This window comes from Alternaria triticimaculans, assembly GCF_023758025.1.
Source record: "Alternaria triticimaculans strain BMP 0046 chromosome Unknown scaffold_5, whole genome shotgun sequence".
Lineage (NCBI taxonomy): Eukaryota > Fungi > Ascomycota > Dothideomycetes > Pleosporales > Pleosporaceae > Alternaria > Alternaria triticimaculans.
The window spans coordinates 297,457-321,156 of NW_026055962.1; the positions used below are offsets into that span (position 1 = coordinate 297,457).

The 23,700-nt window shown below is 53.6% G+C and overlaps 7 protein-coding genes across 7 annotated transcripts; 4 read left to right on the plus strand and 3 right to left on the minus strand.

Moving 5' to 3' along the window:
* Positions 1–153: 153 nt before the first annotated feature.
* J4E78_004423 (uncharacterized protein) lies at positions 154–518 on the minus strand (the record flags this gene model as incomplete). Its single annotated transcript, XM_049365052.1, has 1 exon — positions 154–518. A coding segment is annotated over one exon (365 nt), but the record flags the coding sequence as incomplete, so codon positions are not given.
* A 712-nt stretch (positions 519–1,230) lies between these two features.
* J4E78_004424 (uncharacterized protein) lies at positions 1,231–2,389 on the plus strand (the record flags this gene model as incomplete). Its single annotated transcript, XM_049365053.1, has 2 exons — positions 1,231–1,299; positions 1,349–2,389. The coding sequence occupies 2 exons, from the start codon at positions 1,231–1,233 to the stop codon at positions 2,387–2,389; spliced, it is 1,110 nt and encodes a 369-aa protein (XP_049222854.1).
* Positions 2,390–2,943: 554 nt separating this feature from the next.
* J4E78_004425 (uncharacterized protein) lies at positions 2,944–4,557 on the plus strand (the record flags this gene model as incomplete). The annotated part of the gene is made up of 1 exon (XM_049365054.1): positions 2,944–4,557. One exon carries the CDS (start codon positions 2,944–2,946, stop codon positions 4,555–4,557), a length of 1,614 nt encoding a protein of 537 aa, XP_049222855.1.
* Positions 4,558–5,227: 670 nt separating this feature from the next.
* On the minus strand, positions 5,228–6,059 carry J4E78_004426 (uncharacterized protein; the record flags this gene model as incomplete). The annotated part of the gene is made up of 2 exons (XM_049365055.1): positions 5,228–5,906; positions 5,953–6,059. The coding sequence occupies 2 exons, from the start codon at positions 6,057–6,059 to the stop codon at positions 5,228–5,230; spliced, it is 786 nt and encodes a 261-aa protein (XP_049222856.1).
* A 2,854-nt stretch (positions 6,060–8,913) lies between these two features.
* On the plus strand, positions 8,914–11,514 carry J4E78_004427 (uncharacterized protein; the record flags this gene model as incomplete). The annotated part of the gene is made up of 4 exons (XM_049365056.1): positions 8,914–9,047; positions 9,097–9,746; positions 9,845–10,088; positions 10,590–11,514. The coding sequence occupies 4 exons, from the start codon at positions 8,914–8,916 to the stop codon at positions 11,512–11,514; spliced, it is 1,953 nt and encodes a 650-aa protein (XP_049222857.1).
* Positions 11,515–13,759: 2,245 nt separating this feature from the next.
* Positions 13,760–14,822, minus strand: J4E78_004428 (uncharacterized protein; the record flags this gene model as incomplete). The annotated part of the gene is made up of 3 exons (XM_049365057.1): positions 13,760–14,073; positions 14,126–14,713; positions 14,762–14,822. The coding sequence occupies 3 exons, from the start codon at positions 14,820–14,822 to the stop codon at positions 13,760–13,762; spliced, it is 963 nt and encodes a 320-aa protein (XP_049222858.1).
* A 2,114-nt stretch (positions 14,823–16,936) lies between these two features.
* Positions 16,937–21,748, plus strand: J4E78_004429 (uncharacterized protein; the record flags this gene model as incomplete). The annotated part of the gene is made up of 6 exons (XM_049365058.1): positions 16,937–18,540; positions 18,596–18,666; positions 18,716–20,128; positions 20,179–20,384; positions 20,434–21,241; positions 21,294–21,748. The coding sequence occupies 6 exons, from the start codon at positions 16,937–16,939 to the stop codon at positions 21,746–21,748; spliced, it is 4,557 nt and encodes a 1,518-aa protein (XP_049222859.1).
* Between the last annotated feature and the right edge of the window lie 1,952 nt (positions 21,749–23,700).

Here is a 23,700-nt window from a genome sequence, read left to right on the forward strand (position 1 = left end):
GGAAAGCTTACAAGTACCAGTCAGCTGCCATGCTGGCGTGTTCGGACTGAGCGCAGGTGAGGCCAACGACCACGATTGGGCATTTGCAAGACCAGCATCGATGCGCAGGGCCAGATTTCGAGACTGCAATATAGCAAGCAGGGGAGTAGGGATCTAACCAAGGTCGGGGCATACGTATTCATCCTTGGCCCCGAGGAGCCTGAGGTTCAGCACCATCTGCAGTTCCACTTTCGCCTCATCATCGGGCAGTTCAAGGGTCTCCATGGCGGCAGTCGCATCATTCACTTGCTCCTCGTGCGCCGCGCCATCGTCATCCACGTCGTCGTCATGCTCAGTCCGCTCCAAATCGCCGCGCACATCGTCTATATGTTCGCGCACATCGTCCATGTACGTATCGAGCACAGCGTCCTCACCCTCTGGATTCCATCGCCGAACCACACGCCACAGGATCTCCGCCTCCGCGTGACAGTTGTTCGCGTCGTCCCAGTCGCCCAGTGTTGAAGCCAATAATAGGAGCGCTTTCACGGTGGTATCGTGGTATAGAATCATCAGCTAGAAGGGCGCGGGTCTTTTCGATACACTCGTCCAGGCGGTCGTTGTTGTAGAGTTCGCCTGCTTCGTTCAACGCCTTAGTGAAGGACTTGTCGATATCGCTGGCAGTGGTCATTCTGTTAATAGTCCACGGGCTTTATGGTATCTGTCGCTGGCTGTGAAGAGATGTGCACAATGGTTGTGTGCGTGTTGTGGATGAGTGGGTGAGTGTGAGATCGCTGGACTCAACCTTAAGAAATCACATAGGTATCACAACCATCATGCATATCAAAGTGTAACTTCCCTGACAGTCCGAGCTAATTACAGACCTCTGTCTCAAGTCGAAGGCGCAATCTTCTTTTCGCTAGTGTTGAAGGTGTCCCGTCATAACACGGGAGCAACCTTACCCATAGTGCTTGAATGTTGTCAGGCTTTTTGTATCAGTCAATACAATTCACCCAACGAGTCAACATTTCCGCAAAATCAGAGGTATCCTACCAAAACAATTGTTGTGTATGTGTGGCACACCTCATGAGACTAAGTAGTTCTGTCGGGACTTCAAGGTGCTGCGACGAACGCACGTGCCTCGGTAGTGCTCGGAACGTTCCGAACGCGCGCCTCGATGACACTTGGCTTCCATTCCACTCTTCGACACTGCGACCTTGCGTCCTCATGCTCCCACACCAGTGACCGAGCACTATGGCGATATCGAACGTGTCATTTGACACTCTGGGTCCTTTCCTAGTGTGGCAGTTTCTCATTCCCGTCGTAAGCTAGCCCTCACACCTGCGGCACGGCAAGGACTAACGCGACACAGGCAGCGGGATGGGCCCAGTCCATTCTCTACAGCATCTTCATTCGCGCTGGCGACCCGAAACCGCAGCCCGGCACTCCGCGCTTCATAAAGCACCGCCGCAACATCTTGATCGCCATCTACGCCGCTTACTTCGCCTTCACCATTTACGAAGTCGACTTCAACTTGCAGCGCTCTAGCAATGCATACAACGACCTTGGTGTACCACTAGACGTCGACGAGAGCGCACTGAACACGCGATTCAGGAGGCTGACGATTCGATACCACCCAGATAAGATTGGGCCGAACGTGGATAGAGAGAGGGCAAATGACTTCTATGTCCATCTGAAGCGAGCCAAAGACATCATAATGGATCCTGTGAAGCGATTCGCATATGACCGCTTCGGGCCAAGCATCTTTGCGCAGTGCCAGAGTTGCTTGACTATCAAGGACTACACAGACAGTGCGCTGCTCACTACCGCTACCACCTACGGCGTACTCTTCATCATTCTGGTTGGCGCAAACGCCCTCGGCTTCCTGACAGACGGGTCCTACTGGCGCTACCTAGGACTTCTCGCTGTTGCGACTTTCGAAATCCGCACCGCTCTTCGTCCAGATTACCCCACCTTCCTCTCGAAATACCTGAACCCGTTTGTCGCGAGAACCAACCTCCGTCCTCCTTACCTACCCTTTCAAATCATCACCATATTGAAGAAAGCTGCGATATCTCTTACGCAGTTTCTCGGTCTGCTCATGCCACTTTACCGAAGTGACCCTCAACATGCCGCAAAAGCCAACGACGATACCGAAGATACTCGCCACAAGCAGCTTGATCGTCTCGGCGCGCTTGTTGCGGAGAGTAATAAGGATGCGAACAGACTGTTGGAGCTGGAAAGCGTGCCATACAGGGACAACGAGAGGGCAAAGGGTGAGCTGAGGGAAGCACTCAAGAAGTACATGGTTCAAAATGTGGTGCATCAGGAGAAGGAGGTGAGGAATGCTATGGGTGAGGTCATGATGCGGAGAAGGACGGGTGTGCCGCACGGTGCCGTAGGTACGAAATAGTACTAATCCGAGCTGACCGATAGCCGTTACCAATCCACGGCTTTTCATTTCTGTTCTATGGATACAGCAAGAACCGCGCTTCTCGACTCTGTCTACCATGCTGCGCTGCCTGGTGTTTCTACTCATAATGTCAAGCTGATAGCATGGTTGAATAATGGCAGATTAGAAAAACCGGACAGAAGGTCCCTGTGCACCAGCGAACTCGTTCTCTATCAGGATGTATCGCAGGTCCATGAGCGGGTGATTACTACTATGGTTTTAGCCCTTTCATGCTAAACCCGACTTTTGCCCCCGCTACGGAGCGAGCCCGGCGATCCGCCAATTCCCCGCAGCCTCCCCACATCTTCTAGGACCATTCCAGCAACCTTTCCGACAACTCAATGGAACATCTCGCGGCCGTCGGAATAATCGCGTCCGCTTTAGCCTAGAAAGAGAGGCACGATGATGTCGATACGCTTTCTGTCATAGCTTCTGATGACATATGAAGCTCAAGTAGCCGTGAGAACATGGTACGGCTACCTCCATAAACCACCAACGACCTCAATACTTCCATAATGGCCTCACTCAGAGTCGCCGCCATCTCCCTCGCAGCATCCGTTGTCTATGCATACCCGACGACGGATCACTCCGGAGCTGGATGCCTAAGCGTACCAAAGACCGCAGAAGGTGCTTCGATACCACACAGCAACTCCTTTGCCTCATTCTCGTTCGAACCTGCCTTCTGGGTTGAATTCTTCGGCAATGCTAGTACTCCGAACAACCTTACCTTCAGTGTCTTGAACAGAATCCATGAGCATGGTGGAAGTCCTGTCATACGACCTGGCGGCATCACCATGGACAGCATGATATTCGACTCTGACGGTGGCGACGTGGTGCGTACCACTAGTCCAGAAGGCGGCGTATGGCGGACCACTGTTGGACCCGACTACTACAAGAGTTGGAGTAATTTCCCTAATGGCACCAGGTTCATCTCAACTCTCAACTTCGGTAATGAGAGTTTGGAAATATCTACAGGCCTTGCAGTCGCATCGCTTACCTACCAATCCGACAAGGTTGCATACCTTGAGCTTGGTAACGAGCCGACCAACTATGACGAGAGCCGGTGGAATGACTCGACTGCAGCATATGTGCAACAATGGAAGCAGTACACGGCTAGCATCGATACCGCGCTGGATGCTTTGAACAGTTCAGATCTTCCCCAAGAGCGCTGGTGGGCATCTTCCGCTACGACTGATGACTCAGGACTCGAGGTGCGACCTGCTGCACTCATTCCAGCAGGCATCGACTCAGAGGATCAGGTTGGCATATATTCGATACACTCGTATGCCTTCTCAACGTGCGATCCAGAACGCGCCGCCTTGGCCACCATCGAGAACATCCTCAATCATACCGAGCTTACACGCTACTGCGATGAAGAAATCTACCCGTCTGCCCGCGCTGCTCTCGATGCTGGAAACAACTGGAACATTGGCGAGTTCAACTCCGTCTCTTGCTCTGGAGCACCAAACGTTACCGATACATTTGCGCAAGCACTCTGGGTCATTGATAGCGAGCTGATCTACGCGACAAGGAATGCCAGTTCCACGCATTTACACCAGGGTGCTACGCTTGCTCTTCAGTCGGACGAACAGCTCAACACGCCTGGTGCAAACGGTAGTCCAGGTTTCAGCACTTACTCAATGCTATACCCTCGCGACACGGAGTTGAGAGGCCCGGCACGGACTCTGCCCTCTTTTCTCGCGCAGCTGTTCATGGCTGAGGCCTTTGCTGTGCCCGACACTCGGGTTCGCGCTCTCGAGCCACCTACTGGCGTTGATCCAGAGTCGTTCGCTGCATATGCGTTCTACGTCGACGATCACCTGTCCAAGCTAGCACTCGTCAATATGAAGCCTTTCTACGCCAACTCGACCGATGACTTCTCGGTACATGTTGATCTATCGGGCGCTGTGGGTTCCGATGGCGGGTGCTTGGGTGTAAAGAGATTGACTGCACCATTCGTAAACACTGGGAACAGCTCGCTGACATCTTGGGCTGGACAGTCATTTCCTCAGGGTGAGCCGATGGGTAACGTGGTGGTTGAAGCGGTTGGGACGGATACTGTAGTGAACGTGAGGGGCAGTGAAGCAGTACTTGTATTTTTCGACAAGGACAGCATATATGGTCTATAGATGCTTGGAGTTATCTGGAGCTTCTAGTGTAAACGAATAATGGAGGCATTGCGATAGCAGTTGACAATTACGTACAGCGCGTGAAGCGTGCATTTGTCGCGCAATCACTTCCGCGAGATGGAAATGATCAGTCTAGGCTCTAGAATTGAGATGCTGGGATTGGCTGATCGTCACGGCGTTGCATCGTGGCTTAAGCCAAGCTGCGCTGGTGGAGAGGAGTAGCAATCCTTTGGCCCCTGTCGCTGGCTAGCGTATGTATCCTTTCGCTCACGTCAACGCAGCTTCCATCGAAGTCCTTTCACCAACACCAGCTTTCCATCTCATTTTATCCTCCCTTGAAGCTCACAATAGCGTCCAATCAATGACATGCACTGATGGTGTCGCTCGGGGATCATTTTCGGCCTTTGTGCGGGCCGGAAGCCATTGCCCAGCCACGGATCGCATGGCAGCAATAAGAGACGAAACACGGCAAGCCTAATTACGCCTGGCCACGCCACCAAAACTTCCTGCAGAGGCCAAAATTATACCGATCATATCAGAAGGAGCATACAAAAGACTGTTGCATCACCTATAGGCACAAGCGTCCTGATTCATCCATTGACTCCTACGCTAATGTAAAGTATATGCTTCATAAAATCAAAAATATGCGGATGACCTTTGAAATTCGACGTCACACGGTCGCTAGATTTATGCGCAGTCCCGTCCCTCTGAGAGTCTCTACCACACTTCCTATCTTCAGCATGAACTGCGCAGCTTCGTAGGAGAAGCGCTCGTAATCACCATCTCCCAGAGACCCTTGCGCTAAATCGACTTCGACTACGACCTCAGTACGAGCGGTCTTGATGACAGTGAGGCCCTCAATGGTTTTGCAATACCGCCGCTCTTCAAAGAGCCGCTTTTCCGGCAGCAGGAAGGCAAAGTCAAGCGGCCGAATCTGTATGTGCAAGCGCCTTGCGTAATCCGCTGGAACCATTCCCAGCCCGAAACCATCCGTTTCAAGAAACGGTTTGAGCAGAAAGAGCTCGTGATGGGCAAACTTGAATGTACGTGTCCAGTAGTAGCATTCGAGCAATTCTCTAGCAACCTCATCACCCAAACCTCCTGCACTCATGTATGCTGCGGTGGGGTCTTCGATCCATTGATAAGAATGCTGGCCGCACGCCTGTCGGATGAGGTGCGCGAAGCGTCGGCCGTTTCCGGTTGCTGTGCGCCGGACGATGACTTCGTTATCATAGGATCCCTGGACGCAGAACGCATACACCCGGTTGCGGAGCTCACGTGGTAGACGTGTATAGATGTCTGAAGCCAACTCTTCGACTCGAGGTGTGCGAGGTTTTTGGCTGTCGTTTCTGGCGAATTAGTCCTGACCGAGTCGTAGTCGCATTCGTCACTCACTGCTTCTTCAGTGGCTCCACAAGGACTTCGCTGTTCCATCCAAAATTCTGCTGTCGCATCATCTCAAATCCGTATGAGACGTCGTCGAATCTGTCCATAACCATCATGTTTTTCTTGGTGATCGACAGCGCTATCGGAAAGTATGTTTTGATGGCATGCTAGTTCCTAGGATATATACTCCAAAGCAGCGGTGTCTCGCTCAAAACTCGAACCCACTTCGCAAATGCACACAGGTAACCACGTGAGTGCTAACTGGCAACGATGCTTTTCGCGAGTGCTTTCGCGGTACATCCTACACTAGTCTGGCCGCCACGCGAAGTAATCCGGATTAGGAAAGCATTGCGCATGGCACGGATCCTGTGGGAAGCGAAAACAGCAGCAATCACTTCAAAGACGCAACGTCTGGCAGCATAAGCCCGAAAGCAACGCCGCAGTCGCCGATATGAAATGACCCGAGTTGAGGCCTAACTGACCGCCTTAAACACCGAGCTCGCCGGACGCATGTAGGTTCTGCGACAGCTTCGCAAGGGCTCCTGCTTTGTGCGAGACCTTCTAACATTAGTTGCACATTGTAAGCATCTGACATACAACCCAGCCCTCTCCATTGGATTACACGCACATCCCTTTGGCCCCTCTTCGCCGCTTTCGCCGAGCTGAAGTGTGCATTGGTGTGAAGGTGATTATGGTCACGTGCTTACGCCCCACTCTTTAGGTACCTACCTACCTAGGTACCTATCCATGGACACCGGAAGTCCTTGTGCGTTCCGCCCGTTGATGGACCCAACACATTTCCCGGGAAAGAGCTCAATATACCAGATGCGAACCATCCGACGACTTTAGTACACCCACTACGGTTCGGACCGCGGATTGGCAGAACCCCCGCATGCGGCACAGCAAGCTCAACAATAACGGGAAGCACGATGATGGCACACAATTACAGTTGATCGAGGACCCCAATTCTGTCGAGGTTAGCCGTCGGTGACGTTTGATGGCATCTGACATGCGTTTGCTGTGCCACATCCAAGTAAGACGGCGCTTACATACGCCCTGAATCGCAATCCGCTCACACCGTAAGCCGCACACGACTTGTCGCCAATCGATCGCGAAGATGAAGACGACCCCTCTGAATCCACTGAATCCATTTCTCATCGCCTCCGCCATCGATTGGTCAGGAGTAGATCTCCTCGCACTGCACGTCACGACTTTTCTCCACCAACATCCATCACAGCATCAGAAGTAACCGCGATGAAGATCTATCCCTACAAATGGGGACCGTGCCACGTTCTTACCGGGATTCATCCACACCTTTATCTCGACATCGAACCGGGTATCGTGTCCTCCACACCCACAACCCCTCGGGAACGTCCTCTTCGCTTATAGCACGAATCCTTCTGCAACTCAAATTATCCTGCGGCCCCATCTTAATCCATGACCTCGACTACACGTCTCTGGACGTTCAAGGAGATCATCTCCGCGCCGGAAAAGTACTAGAGCACACCCGGACAGTGAACTCCGCCCTCTACCCCGTGTGATGGTAGTGACACGACTTCTTGGCGATGTTGTTGATAGTGGAGAGGCTGTACAGTCCAACGGGTGCCAGATCGTACACGCTGACTACGCTTACCGCCCCTAGAAATGACGAATTTTCAGCTGCTAGAAGTAAGGCGGGCGAACGCGGCATGCACTAGCGTCTTGTGTAGTCAACCCATCGCAGTCGTCGCATTATCTCTTGGCACTGACCCGGAGTCAATCGTCAGATCTGGGGTCTCCTCGTCCTCCATATCCCGTTTGCGTACTCGCACCTCCCGGTGGTAAAATTCACACTAGATCGCGAGGCATTAGCTGGCTCGATAGGTCCTCACTTCGCATGCCCCGGTCAGGCAGTCTTGTGGCGCTCGCTTGGATCGAGAGATTTCAGGCTAGTATTATGCGGACTCAACCGGCAGTCCATTTTCGACGGTCTTCGTTATCACAACAACCTATTGGTAGATGATCAAGGCGCCAACACGGCCGAACACGATTGCTGGGGACCATGGAGGTCGGCGAGATACACATATCGTTGACTGAAAGGTTCGCTAGCGACTTTGGCAAGCGCCAGCGCCTAGTGCACTTCTTTCTCCCGCCTTGTCCACGTATGAGAAGCTCAGACGACTCACCGGAGTTCCTCAATGATCTCCGAGGCCCCCTATGAAGGCTTGAGAAATTATGTATAATTTCTTATTTCCATTTCCATGATTGGTCATAGCTGCGTTACCAAGGGGGATATTTCAACAAAGAAAATGTCCGAACGCAGCGGCAGGATCACAGCGTGATAATCGAACAAAGGAGGAGCAACATGATCTTCGACAATCTTAACATTTAGGTGTCGAAAAGTCCTTTCTGAAAGCCTAATAAGGTATTTCTTCGCGAAAGCACAGAATTTAGGAACGCGAACACTAAGGCTTCACCATTTTCGCCCCGTCAGCGGCGTGCTATTGACGGCATACAAGCCGGTTTCTTGCTGCCACAAGGCTCGAAGTCTTCCGAATAGGCCGCAGTTCGTTGGCGAGTGGAACTTGTTGGTGGCATACCAAGTCTTCGCGGGTGTGCTGAGGCTGCAGCAGATCTAGCGAAATCACACCCATCTCATGTCTTACTCGCTAGCGGTAGGCTATTTTCACATCGCTAAAGGCAAAAGTAGTGCTCACTGGCCGGTGAAGACCTGTTCAGCCCGTAAATCACAAGGTTGTTCAGCTAGGCCATGGTAGACCAAGTCTTCGTATGGATGTGTTGAGCACTCCGGGCTACGGGTGAGTCAAGAGTGGCGGAGTCTGGACTACACATCGCGAATGGGTGTAGGTGCGATGAGCGCATCTGCTATGGGGTGACGGAACGGGTGTAAGGGGGTAGAGAGTGATAAGCTTACGCCCTCCGTGTTGCAGTTAGTTTTGATCCAAGGGGAAGATGTCTTCAGTAAACGGTATGTCACGCAGTAGCAAGAACAATGCTATATACATCATTGGCCTGGGCCATGAGTACCCGCCCCATTCGGTAAGACAGGAGCAGTTTGAGGACTTCTTGCAGCGCTTGTGCCCCGATGAAGTAACTTCACCAGCGTCAGTCACCCAGTGTCTTCCATAGGAACTATTCGTCCAATGCTAATAGCCTCGCCAGTATCCAGAAGCTCATCCAGTTCAACAAGAAAACCAAGATCGTCTCCCGCCCAACTATCCTCGACTACGCAGGATGGACCAAAGAGAACACTGCACCGCCGGATGCCGACTCCATCTCCCGAATGTTCCGGACAGAAGGTGTGCAGCTCACCACCTTGGCCTGCAAAGAGGCTATGCGAGAAGCTTGCCTTGAGCCCAGCGACATAACGCACACGGTAGCAGTGACTTGCACTGATCAGAGCAACCCCGGTTATGATCTCTTTGTATGCCAGGAGCTTGGGCTTGGTCCAAACGTGCAACGAGTGCTACTTCATGGCGTGGGATGCGCAGGCGGTCTATCAGCGCTGCGTGCAGCTGCTAGCATCGCCGCTGCCGCATCACAAAGAGGAAGGCACGCCCGCATCCTGGTGATGGCCTGTGAGGTATGCAGTCTCTCTATTCAGGCAGAGGTCCAAGCGGCCTGTGAAGACGGCAAGCTACACGTAGCTCCAGCGCTATTCTCCGATGGCGCAGCGGCGCTAGCAGTATGCAACGGTCTTGCCCTGGAAGACAAGCAAAAGCCAGTGTTTGAGCTGAAAGATTGGGACAGTGTAGTTGTGCCGGGTACTTCGAGCTACATCTCGTACGATATCGAGAAGCATGGTATGTTTCTGTAACGCCCAGTGTTGCATTTCTGTTGCTTTGAGTTGATGTTAATATATTAGCAGGCATGATAGCTACTATCAGCAAACACGTTCCAGGCACAGCCATCGACGCCATCTTGCCCTTGTTCGATCGACTGCGTGCCACCCTCAATGCTACTCACGCCGCTGCATCGGTGACTCGCAGTCCCGCTTCGAACTTCGATTGGGCTATTCACCCTGGCGGTGCGACCATCCTAGAGGGGGCCAAGCAAGCTCTGCAACTCAACGACGACCACATTCGAGCCTCACTCGACGTGTACCATAACTATGGAAACTCATCCAGCCCAACCGTGCTCATCGTGTTGGACAAACTTCGCCGGATGGGAGAAGGCAGAGAGAACATTGTTGCGACCAGCTTTGGACCGGGGGTTTTAGTTGAGATGTGCTTGATGAGACGATGCCGCCAAGACAATACAGCACCATCATCTCCACCTAGCGCACATACGAAGATGTATACTCTATGGCTTTCTCTACACTCACGGTTGTCAAAGAGGTGGACCCAGGTACAGCCAAGGGCCATGAAAGGTATCAAGAGAAGGACGAGCGGGTATGCCTCAATTGTACATTAGTAAATACCTCTGAAATGAAAGCATGCGTACATAGAGAATGGTCTCGTGAAGGCTGCATCGCGGTGGGTGCTGTTCGAGTGCACAGGTAGCGATTGGCTCTCCGCGAAGTGGGTCCGATGACGTCAACGCGTCTGGATCTCGAAGGGACGCGACTTGCTGTGACCGCATTCCTCCTCAAATTTGAGACACAACGTAACGCGCATGGCCCGCACACGCTCGAACCAGCGGTACAGCGAGCAAGCTGAAGCAGTTCTACCAGTTCTGAGTGATGACGATGTCAGAGAACCCGATGATCAGCTGGCGACACCATCGTCTGCATCCTTCCAAGACCGACTGAAGAAGTTCCAATACACCGAAACGCAGACGGAGCAACGTACCGGACCACCATCCGGATCGCCGACAGAACCTCGAAAGCGCACTAGGACTTTCGTGACGGCGGTCGCAGAGATCGCACCGGAACCTTCCCCACGACCGAAAAAGAAGAGGAAACCCAGCAAATATGCTGACCCGTCCAAATACGCGCATCTATCGCCGCTGGTCGACATACTAGAGCCCAATCTAATCTGTGTCTTCGTTGGCACGAATCCAGGTGTTCAGACGGCCGCTGCAGGGCATGCGTATGCCCATCCCTCGAACCTTTTCTGGAAGCTGCTCCACTCCTCAGGACTTACCGACTGTCGACTGAAGCCTGAGGAGGATCGGAGTCTTCCTGCTCTTTATTGCATGGGTAATACCAACATTGTCGAGAGACCCTCCAAAGACGCTGCCGAGCTCTCGAAAGAGGAGACTGCGGCCGGTACAGCACAGCTGGATGCCAAGTTCCTCAAATACAAGCCAGAGGCTGTGTGCATAGTAGGCAAAGGTATCTGGGAAGCCATTTGGCGGTATCGCTATGGCAAGAACATGGGTAAGAAAGATTTCAAGTATGGGTGGCAGGATGAGGAGCACAACATGGGCAAGAGCGAGGATGGCCAGGAAGAGCAGGATGCCGATGGCAATGTATGGAATGGGTCCAGGGTCTTTGTTACTACGAGTACGAGCGGTCTAGCGGCAAGTCTGAAGCCGGCCGAGAAAGAGGCTATCTGGAAACCCTTCGGCGAATGGGTGCAGAAGCGAAGAGCCGAACGGGGCTTTGTGCCTCGGCCAGCGGACGCATAGGAATCCGGTGACGACGTACCGTAACCCCAAGGGTTGTCAATCACGGCAGTCGTCGCTACTTTCGCGAAAGAGTCGATAGCGCAACGTATCTACTGTGCAAACGAGCGGCAGATCATCCATGCATGTGCGCCCCTTTCGACTTCCACACTTCGACTTTTACGAGCTGCTTCTCTGCTTTGTCTACCAAGCCACGCGTCGTCTAACAGTACGAAACGACGAGCTGTCATACGGATCGACCCGTTTGTTTGGTACTGACAATCCTGGGATCCCATTGCTTGTATCGAGATTGCGCCTCACCTGCGCCACAAGAAGTCGCCATGTTGGTTAGTCGACTGCCCTCAAAGTCCTTTTACCGCCAAGCCGGCTCCCAACCAGAGTGACAAACATCGCTTTTCGGACCGCACTCTCCACTTGGTCGCCGACGGCGTACATGCTGACTTGGCGCCGGACGCATCCGCGCCGCCCAAGGTCTTCGGCATCAATACTACAGTAGCTTTCGGATCTCTTGGCGGTGCTACCGTCTTCGTGTTAGGCTTTACGCTTTACAAGTAGATTCGTAGCAGGAATGCGGTAGGCATAATATCGACAGAGCACTAGCTTCGTCGCTGCTGTCTTGCCAAGGGGACGAACGACTGAGCCACTTGACTGGCCCGTCTAACATTGCCTGTTGAAAAGTGGCGCCACAGCTAAGCTACATTAGTCACTAGCGTCCGGAACGAACGGCAAGCTCGCATATGCATCCCAACAGCACCTCACATGTGCCATTCACCAAAAGGTCATTTCAGCTCGCGCTTCTCCCGGATTAGTGGTAAGAAGTATCGAAAACCTATACGTGGGTTGTTAATTTACTGTATCTCGCATACTGGACAGACATGATGGCAACACCGCACCACGTAGCAAAGCAACATAATCGTATCTTTCGCACGCAGAACGAAACGCTCTCAAGTCATGCGCCTTACATACCAAGACTTTGCATACGCGTATGACAAGGGTCGTGCGTCCATCGTCACAGCAGTGGCTTGCCTGGTCCCACTCCTGCCTCAGCAAGCCCGAGCAAATGCCACAGCTACGCGCCCTGACTGCCACACGTGTGGCGCCGAGCAAAGCTCACCCGCAGCCGTCCAAAAGTACGGAACGTATACCGGCATGGACGCGGTGAATTACGATGAGCACGTTGGGTCGTGCATAGCCTCTCGCACCCTTTACCTCGCAGATCCGGTGTTGCCGTTTACCGAAAGCAATAGCCAGGCGCGTCAAGACTTGCAATCTTAAAAGACACGGGTTGGTCCCCCTAAAAGTTCCACTTTGCTGTGCCACACATATCGTCTGCCACACTCCTCTGCCACAGTACACCCTCAACACCAGCCTCTCTTCACTTGCCACACCACGAGCTAGACGCTTCACCAGCCACGAGCCCGCATCTCTATTCCAACGTCAAGTCTACACCACCAAATTATTGAATATGAGCTACCCTGCTCCCCAACAACCTGGCTACTATGGCCCTCCGCAGCCGGGCTATGGGCCACCGCCTCAGCAACCGGTAAGTCTAATCTATTATCATAGCGTGCAATTGCAAGTTTGCAGTGATTTGGGGTGTGGCTGACACTATTTGTGAATTAGATGTACTACCAACAAGGACCACCGCCACCTCAAGAGGAACCCAAGAAGGAGAGGGGATGCTTGACTGCTTGGTAAGTCTTTTCTTCCCTTTCGCAACACTGGCTAGGTGTTGCATAGTTAAAGAAGAGGAACGGAGCTAATGCGACGACTAGTCTTGCGACCTTGTGCTGCTGCTGGCTCTGCGGTGAGACATGCGAATGCTGCCTCGATTGCCTGGACTGCTGCGACTGCTGTTAGGCACGCTCGCTACAGCATGCGACACGGTGACTACGATGGTTTATATGGGGAAGGGATGAATACACGCTCACTACGTTCTCTCGTTGCAAGGACGCGGATACCCATGGGTTTTCGATGGGGGCACAACACTGGAGAGGTACGGGATAATGGCCCTGGTTCGTCACTGCAGTGACGATGGAGTTAAGTGATATTGCCTTAGTTTGTACAAATCTGAAACCGTTTTCCTTTGAATCCGAGTGAGAGAATCACAAGTTGGCTGATCCTTCCTCTTTGCACTATGCTAACAATACTCGTGGCTCATAAGTCTTAGAAAATACCTGACGTTACACTCGTAATCCTCCCTTTTCCTACGCACCGATCGATCGTACGACAAACGAAAGTTCTGCGCTTAGTCGTCGTAGTTCTCTTCGAGCTCCTCCTGATACTCCTCCTGCGCCTCGATGAGCTCCTCGCGCTTCTCCTCCATGGACTCACGGTCACTACTTGAGATGGAGTCACCGTCGGCGTCATGGGTGGGAACGGGAGGGGGCTCCTCAAAGGCCGGGTGGTTATCATAGTCATTAGGGTCTGCTGGGGGAGGAGCGCCATAGGCGGGATCAGCCCCGTAACCAGGGTCTGCACCGTAGCCGCCTGCAGCAGCTGCGGGAGCCGCCGCTGGAGGCGCATATGACTGCTGCTTCTCGTCGTCGCTGCTGTCGTCGGCTAGTATGTGTTAGTCGCGCTGCTGCATGTTATGTACACGAAAGCAACATACCGAGTTGATGGCCAATGAAGGCACCGGCTGCGATACCTCCGACACCAGCGGCGGCGAGCATGGCACCGGAATGGCCCTTCTTCTTCTCGGCCTCGTTCGTGGCAGCTCCAGACTGCGTGTAGTCGTGTCCCTGGTGGCCGTGGGTGTTGCCGAACAGGCCGCGCTCATCATGACCGGCTGGCGGCATGTAGGGTGCGCCTGCTGCGGGTGGTGCATACGGGCCAGGTGGCATATGCGAAGGAGGGTCCCATTGGGTGCGACCAGTTGCTTGCTCAACGTAGAACCATCGTTGGCTATTCTGGTCCCATTGCTGAGTCCAGCCCGGTGGCATCGGCGGAGGCGCTCCATACGGCGCTGGTGGACCTGTGGGTGTGGGGGCGCCGCCATAAGGCTGCTGTTGTGGATAGCCCTGAGGTGGGTAACCTTGACCTTGAGGCGGATATCCTTGGGGTGGATATCCTTGACCCTGAGGAGGGCCCTGAGGCGGGTAACCTTGGTCTTGGGGAGGGCCGCCGTGTCCACCTCCATAGTAGCTATCAGAAAGTGCGCGATCACCAGGGCCAGCACCGCCGGGAGCAGCCTGCGAGTCTATCCAAATAAGAACTTGGTCTCTTTGTTCATTATAGAGTTACTCACCGGCTGGCTTCTTGTCGTCGTCATCCATGAGCTCCTTCATCTTCTTCTTGAGGAAATCCATGGTGGTTTGTTACCTGGCAATTGTGTATTTGTCTGGTGAGTATCTCAGAGAAAACAGTATGTGGGGTAGCAGGAAACACAGAGGGAAGCAAGTATGGAGCTGATAGTATGCGCGGGGCGCGACAGGACTTTAAGGCAAATGGATCTGTGCACAGTCCGTTGCCAGCGGGGCATCTCACAGCAGCCCGGGGCGCACTGCCCCAGTTGTCATTGAGCAAATCAATCATGCTGTACATGCTTGGCCAGATGGAGATGGCATGAGGGGAAGCAGCACGGCTTCGAATGGAGGGGCACGTCGAAGCTGACCACTCTACTGACAGGCGGGCAGGAAAAGTGGGGTGATGAACCGGCCTGATACGTCTGGCGGCTAGCCGGAGCTCCATGGTTTGCAAGAGTTCTATTAGTGAAGCTTGGCGTGGATATATGAGGGCCGCTTCGCTGCGCGTTCAGTGTTGGGTCGTGGAGATGTGCTCATTGACCTCGTGCGACGACCAGTCGAGGACAATTTTGATTGATCTCGGTGTTCCAATTCTTTCTTTTTTGTTCTGATCGCAGTGTTCAATTTCGATAGTGTAAAATTTCTGCTCCAGTACGGAATCAAGGGATCGTTATTGATGGGCGTGGATGGCACAGCGTGGTGTGGCTGGGATTGGCGACGCATGCGCCATTAATGCCCTGCCACGGTGGCTAAATTTCGAGGCAGTTACAGCCGAGACGACTTGTGCCCCCATCGTGCCACGATATCTGCAAACACGAAGTGTCGCATGCTGCATGATGTCACTCGGAGATGCGATGACCTCAACCATGTTGCACCGCCGCGCATGTTTTCAAATTGCCGTCGCAAACGCGGGTTGTGGCAGGCGATAAGTGCGAGGCTTCTCTATGCCAACGGAATGCTTTGAATGAGTACGAGACAAGTCCGATGACGAAAAAGATGGACTGCATGCGCAGTTACTTCAAACCTTGATGATACCGTTTGCGCAGCTGAAATGGCAGGTACATTGATGGGTCGTATGGGTGCGGCCACGGTGCCTGGAGAGAATGACAGACGGACACGTGACTATGACTCGAAAACATCAGGTCGGCCCGGGCCCGGTCGCGGAACGGTGCGCGCACGTGGGAATGGCACGACAAGCTCACCCCCGGGGCCATGATTGGGAGGTGCCGAGAATCAACCGAGAAGTTGTGCAGTGCGATCATCTCGTCTCTCGCGGCTGACGATGAGATTGGTAGCAGGTGGTGAAGAGTAGGGAAGGCTTGGCGGTATTCGCGTAATGTGAACTGGATGGAGGTACCATCGTAGGAAAGGGGCGACCAACACAGATCAGCACATGGCGGAAAGAAGTACATGATAGTGTGTGCCTGGAAGTGAGCGATAAGCTAGAAGAAACCAAGTCCACGTTTCCAAAATCTTGGGCTTCTCGAAGTTTACCTAGGTAGGTTCAAGGCTGCGACGATGCAGATGGTCATGTGTTGAATGGATGCGGGTCTGAGGCTCGAGTCTAGACCCGTCAGATGCATGACGTGGGGACCAGCACAGTCGCGAAAGCAGCGGTGCACTGACGGGCCACAGCATTCCAGCTGCTGCAGATGGCACAGATGGGCATGTCAGAATGCCATGCACGGCGTCATAGCTGTCCAGGGCGTGTCGAATGTGAAGCTAGACACGAGAGGATGGTGAGAGCGATCTCGATGGCGATGGGCTGGCCAGGGTGTTGCAGGGAGGGCCAAGCACGCGCGCAAGCGAGATCTACAGCTCTGGACGCTCCCGAGGTCCTGTACGCTGGCTGCACCAGAGCGACGGCTGAAAACAAATGTGCAGAGCGACTGTCTCCATCACGATGATGCCCTGAGGACACGACACCCACCGCATCCCACCGTCATCGTTACCGTCGTCGCGCAGCTGCACACCGACCCGCCCAGCCTCGCCATCGCAGAAGCCGCCCTTGAGCGTCCGTCGTTCCCTGGTGTCATCGACTCGGCCCCTACGCGGTGAGACTGCATGCTAGATCTCGAGACGACGCTCCACCACACCGACCTTTGACGTTGCAGCGTGACGTGCGGCCGCCATCAACGGCTTTCGCCCTGCCTGTCGCCTCGCATCCCAGCATTTCTATGAGGGAGCCGCGGTCCATCTTCACAGGTATTGACACGGCGACGCCTCACGATCACGACACCACGCCCGAGCAGCGCAGGCTGAAGTTTGCCCTGTATCACGAGCCTCCAATTACGTCACCCACGACCACGACCCCGGACCCGCCCAGCGCCCTCGACGAAACATCCAATTTGGCCATACTGCAGCCTCCATGGACGCCAAATTCGCCGCTTGACCGTCGCCATTGCACTCCGCCGCCGGCTTCTGCGCACGGCGCCCGCCAGGTCATTGGCATAAAGCGCCCTGCTCCTCCCTCCGACGACGCCCTCGCGCCTACATCGCCGCACCTACGAGCACCCGCCAGCGAGCCGCTGCACAAGCGCCGAAAAGCGCACCCACGCTCGCGACACTCGCTCGACCACTTCGGCTTCTCCAAGAGCGCCCAGTTCCGTCTCGACGGCCAGCCACCATCGCCGCTGTTCTTCTCCTCGTCGCGCAATATCCGACCGCAGCTGCCCGCACGCTTCTCCACCTCCGAGGCCTACAGGATGCTCAGCAAGACACGCGAGGACAGTGGCATCAAGACCGTCACACTCGCACGGGGCACGTTCAGCGGCCTCAGTCCCCCAGGCCCCTCGGGCGCTGCCAGCGGGCGCACGTCAGAGCGCTCAAGCCTGCCCCCCGCAGCATCGCCTGATTCGCGCGACAAGCATGATCCGTTGCGCGTACTGGGATCCATCGGCATAGTCGAGCTGCTCGAGCAGGATGAGCGGCCAACCTTCATCGTCGACACGGGCGACTTTGCAAACTACATTCCCGAATCGTCTAGCTTGCAGATACTCTTCTCCAACAGTGCCCTCCGACTAGACTCCTCCACCTGGGAGCTGGTAGCTGGCAAGCCTGCGGGCACTCCCTCCGACCATGACACGGCGCACGCAACACAACAATTTCGAGGATGGCTGTTGAGCACTGCAGTCCAGGGAGATGGTTCCGGGGCGAATCCTTCTCCGGTAGAACACGGTGGCATCGTATGGACTTGTTACACCTTGCGGAAACGGTTGCGCGTCGTTTCTGGTACCGTGTCCGTCCCTGCCATAGTTTTGCCCGCTGTAGACGGCCCCAACGATTTCGCTATACCTTCAACCTCGTCCGCAGGACTTGAGTCTGGAGCCAACGGGGATGCCTCCGTATCCTCAACGCATCAAGGCGAACCGCAAGATTATTTCGGGAGCACCATTCCTACGATCCCCCAGGGTGAACCGACGCCTCCCATCTCCGCGCCCCAGCCTGAACCAAACTACAAGAAGTTCGCCGACAGAGGCAATAGCATGATTCCTAGGCTATCTCAGATCGACCTATCCGCAGCGGAAGATTCCTCTTCCTTTGGGAACGAGTGCGTATTGCGAGCTCACACTGCAGGCGACGTTGACCCGTTTCATAGAGAAACTAACACCCACCGAAATGAGCACCACGACATGGGTTTCTTCGACTGGACCAGACTAGCCATATCGCCCTCTCTTCCTCGACACATACAATTTGCCCGCTCAATCGATTGGGCATCTACACCCTTGGGTCCCATCGAATACTGGTCCAACGACCTTCGCGCAATGTGTAACCTCATCATGTGAGTTGACTACTGTGGCACGGAACACTTGAACTTCAATTCTAATGGCGATCAGGGCGAGTCCCCATCCTGCAGCTATGTACTGGGGAGAAGAGCTTGTGGCTATCTACAACGAAGCCTATATTGGTAAGTACTCGCGTACTGACATTCAGACATCAATTAACATCTCGATCAGGGCTTGCAGGGCAGAAGCATCCTGCGCTCATGGGCCAGAGTTATAAAGTAGCTTGGGCAGAGATCTGGGATGAGGTCAAGGGAGTATTCGCAAACGCCCGTCTCACAGGGCAAGCGACTATGAAGGACGACGACTGCTTGTTTATGAAACGCAGCGGCTTCCTTGAGGAAACGTACTTCTCGTGGTCCATTATCCCAATGGTCGGCGAAGACGGCACGGTCATGGGTCTTTACAACCCAGCTTTCGAAAAGACACGGCGGAAGATTGCGGAAAGGCGAATGCTCACTCTCCGCGAAGTCGGCGAACGGACTGCCACCGCTCGGGAAGTAAAGGGTTTCTGGGATCAAGTGCTAATAGCACTCACCGAGAACGAGTTCGATACCCCGGTAGTAATGCTCTACAGCGTAAACGATGAGAATGATAGTGACTCGTCTTCCTTACAATCTAGCAGCTTGCTTGGCTCGAAACAGTGTTTTCTCGAGGGCTCGCTTGGTGTGCCAGCCGGCCATCAAGCTGCTCCTGACCACATTGATTTGAAAGAAGGGCAAGAAGGATTCGGGCCGGTTTTCCGCGAAGTAATGAAGACCGACAAGCCCGTGGTTGTTAGCATCGGATCAGCCGACCTGCCACATTCCATGATGGACGGACTCGAATGGCGAGGGTTTGGAGATCCCTGCCGCGACGTGGTCATCTGCCCGATCCATCCTACGACTGGTGAAAACATACTTGGCTTCTTAGTCATGGGCATAAATCCGCGAAGGCCTTACGATGACGATTACAACCTCTTCATCCAGCTATTGAGTCGTCAACTCGCGACCTCTCTCGCTTCCGTCGTTTTGTTCGAGGAAGAAATTCGACGGGGGCAGAGGGCAGCCCGGCTCGCAGCGGAAGACCGTTACAATCTCTCTACACAGCTTGCTGCACGTACACAAGAAGCCAGGGAAAGCGAGACGAGATTTACGCGGATGGCTGAATTGTCTCCTGCGGGTCTCTTCATTGCTGACCACGTTGGTCGCATAACCTACTGCAACGACACATGGTATGAGATTGCGCGAGTGCCAAGAGAGCCGGAGATGACCGACAGATGGATCGACTATGTCAAAGACGAGGATCAAGACCTCATTCTTGCGCACTGGAAGGAACTAGTAAACAACACAACTCCTATCAACATAGAGTTCCGATTCAAAGCGCCTTGGGAGGACCGCAACCGGAACAAGAGTGAAACGTGGGTCTTGTTCCAGGCATACCCTGAGAAAGATGAGGATGGGCAGCTGAAGAGTGTCTTCGGAAGCATCACGAATATTTCTCCACAGAAGTGGGCCGAGGGTTTCCAAAAGAGGAAAATGGAGGAAGCCGTTGAGCTCAAACGACAGCAGGAGAACTTCATCGACATTACGTCGCACGAGATGAGAAGTACGATACTGCCGTGTATGAAATTTCTTCTTATACTGACTACGATTTAGATCCCCTCTCTGCTATCCTGCAATGTGCCGACGAGATCAGCACCATCCTGGGCGATTTCAGGGCGTCAGGCTCCAACGTCATTGACGAGACTGTTTTGGCCGATTCTATAGACGCGGCGCAGACGATCGCTTTGTGCGCACAGCATCAGAAGCGCATCGTCGACGATGTATTGACGTTATCAAAGCTCGACAGCGCAATGCTAATGGTACGAACACGATCTGCGTTATTGCAACATTTTCTAACGAGTGCGTCAGGTAACACCGGTTGACGCTCAACCACTACAAGTCGTACAGCGCGCCCTGAAAATGTTCGAAGGAGAAGTTCAAACGGCTGGTATCCAGATGGAGTTTGTCCTTACCGATTCGTTCACCAAATTAGGTGTCGACTGGGTGAAGATTGACCCGTCTCGGGTGCTCCAAGTTCTCATCAATCTCACCACCAACGCGATCAAGTTTACTACCACCGAGGAGACCCGGACCATCAAAGTCGTATTATCAGCATCGAGAGAGCGACCGTCAGCCAGCGATCATCCTACTGTTAGCTACTTCCCCATGCGAGCGAAGAGGACCGACCAAACTTGCGGTCCGGACTGGGGCGATGGTGAAGAGATCTATCTGGAGTTTGCAGTGCGAGACACAGGCCGAGGTCTTACGCCTGAAGAAAAGAAGCTCCTCTTCCAACGATTTTCCCAAGCGAGCCCTCGAACGCATGTTCAATACGGCGGCTCAGGCCTTGGTCTGTTCATCTCACGGGAATTGACTGAACTCCAGGGTGGAGAGATTGGTGTTTCTTCAGAAGCAGGCAAAGGCAGTACTTTTGCTTTTTACGTCAAGTGTCGGAGAAGCAGCGAGCCACAAGAAGCTCTCGAAGTTCTTCCAACGCCATCCATGTCCAGGAAAGTTTCAAATGCGAAGGACAAGGGCAAGAGGGAGTTGCCTGCGCCGTCCAAGATTGCGACCAAGATAAAAGACTTTGCGACGATACCTGCCAAAGATGGCGATGCGTCAAAGCCGAAGCCAAAGAAGAGAGAACTCAAAGTTTTGATTGTAGAGGATAACCTTGGTATGTCGTTTGACGTTTCCCCTGCCGACATACTCCTACTAACACGATGCAGTAAACCAAAAAGTACTCCAGCGGCAGCTCCATAACCACGGTATCCAAACGACCGTCGCGAACCACGGCGGCGAAGCACTTGAAGCGCTCAAAGCGTCCACCTTCTGGGCCTCGCCCCAGCAGTCCCCTCTAGAAGACATATCGGTGGTGCTCATGGACAAAGAAATGCCAGTCATGGACGGTCTACAATGCACCTCTCAAATCCGGTCGCTCGAGCAGCAAGGCAAGCTCAAGCGACACGTGCCCATCATCGCCGTCACGGCCAACGCACGCAGCGAACAAATCGCAACATTGCTCGCAGCCGGCATGGACGACGTCGTAAGCAAGCCTTTTAGGATCGGCGAGCTAATCCCCAAAATCGAAGAGCTGGCAAGCAAATTCGGAAACAAGAAGATACCAGACGAAGCTACGCTCGCTGTGCCCGTCGGGCCGAGCGTGAAACCATATGGCGTATGAAAGAGATGGCGTTACGATTTCAGCAGTTTGGAGTCATGGACTGAGTCGTCGTTCTCCGACGCTACGGTTATGGGCGGTGGGCATGCATACCATGATGGCGTTAGGGAGTCGAAATTTGCATGGAAGCGGTATTACTAGCATGTGCTTTGGCATCAGTGTCTGTTGTTTTTGTTTACTGTTACCGTTTTTGGGTCCATTGGTAAATATGCATATGGAATATACCCCAGGGGAGGTTAGGCGTTTGGTCAATGGATGGTATATAGGCATATGCACTAGGATAGTTTGTGCAATGGATAATGAAGACTAGATGTTGGGATGAGTGAGTGAGGGACGTGACCTTGGGAGTGTGAGTGCTGCTTCTATCACCTTGGCGACTTCCTAGTGCGCAGATTAATCACAAGTAAGTGCGGCTTCACGCCCCTTCCATATCGATCGACTGCGCTGTCTTGGCACACCTTGTTTGCCCTCACCTCACCTCGGAAGGAGCACCCGTGCCACACTAGTCACACCTTCTCCAACTGTGCGATCGAATGCTGTGCTCCTCCACCACTCCCATTCCGCGAACTCACATCTCGCGACAGGCGGCCAAGGGACGTTCCTCACCCACGCAGAAGAACTTCAACAGCGACTACGCGCCAGCCATGTCCACACCAAATGGCAGTAGACGACGCCAGCCCGAGCGCAATGCTAAGGCGCGGACTGCGAAGGAGCAGATGGGTCAGAGGAAACGAAAGCACGGGATGCATGGTGCTACCCCAAATAGCTACTATCTCGCTATGTACGTGTGGTTCTGCCGTCTTAGAGCCTGGCTAACAATGCTACAAGAGCCCAGCGGAATGCTGACGAATCAGCACTGTTGCGCCTGCCCCCGGAAATTCGATACAGGATCTGGACCTACGCTGTGCGCGCGCAAACTGTAACGATAGGCCGCTGGTATTGGGAGGACAGGAACTACTACCCCAGACAGGGGATACTCCGAGTTTGCAGACAAGTACATGCCGAAACATGTTTGCTGCCTTACTCCAACAACACTTTCTGGCCGTTCAACATTCAGTGTCTTACGGTGTGGCTCACGCGTCGACTACCCGAACAACTAGCTGCTCTTCGAAGCATTGAGCTCTGGTGCCACGAGTACTCACAAGCCCCTCTACGTTTACTCCCTGGCTTGAAGCATGTCCGCGTGTACTGCATCTGCGATGGGCTGTGTCCTCTTGATCCACGACGCGGTAAAGTAATCAAAGAGAATTTGGCAGGCATCTGCGGGAACTCTGATCTGGAGATCCGAATCACACATGGATGATACTACGCGGGGACAATCCACCATGTAAGCTTTACTACAAGTAGTAAGCTATTGCACTTACTAAGACCCTGCAGTACATCGCCGAGATACTTAGCTTACCGCTCGTCGTATTATCGTTTCCAAAAAGAGCGTATGTATACCGGACGAGCGAATGCAAACAGACTTCAAAGGCATGGCTGTAGTTATCCGGGAGTCGAAGGTCATCTCAGAGTCAGAATCGATGCTGAAGGTTTCGTGGTCCTTGTGTTGATCTTGCACGTTTCGGTACCATACTCCAAGCGAACTAGACGGCACGGAATACATAGCGACTTTCTTATTTTGGCCATGATTCTACATCGGGATGCGTGATTGACGCGAGTATGATGTGAGCTTCAGAAGCTGTGCACAGCCCTTTAGCATTACGTCATTGTAGTCCCGTGGAACGGAGGGATGCGGCCAGAGTATGGGTTCGCTAAATACACGAAACTGTTACCGACCCAAAATCTCTTCATTCCCCATCTGCAGCTTCTTATTTCAACTTCTCATACATCAGAGCCCTCAGCGACATCGACGTTCTTCAAAGTTTCGCGGTGGCAGTTGAGAGGCCTCTACCGGTGCCGATCACTGAGCCCGTCAGAACTGTACGAAGCGGAAACACGAAAACAGTCAGGCC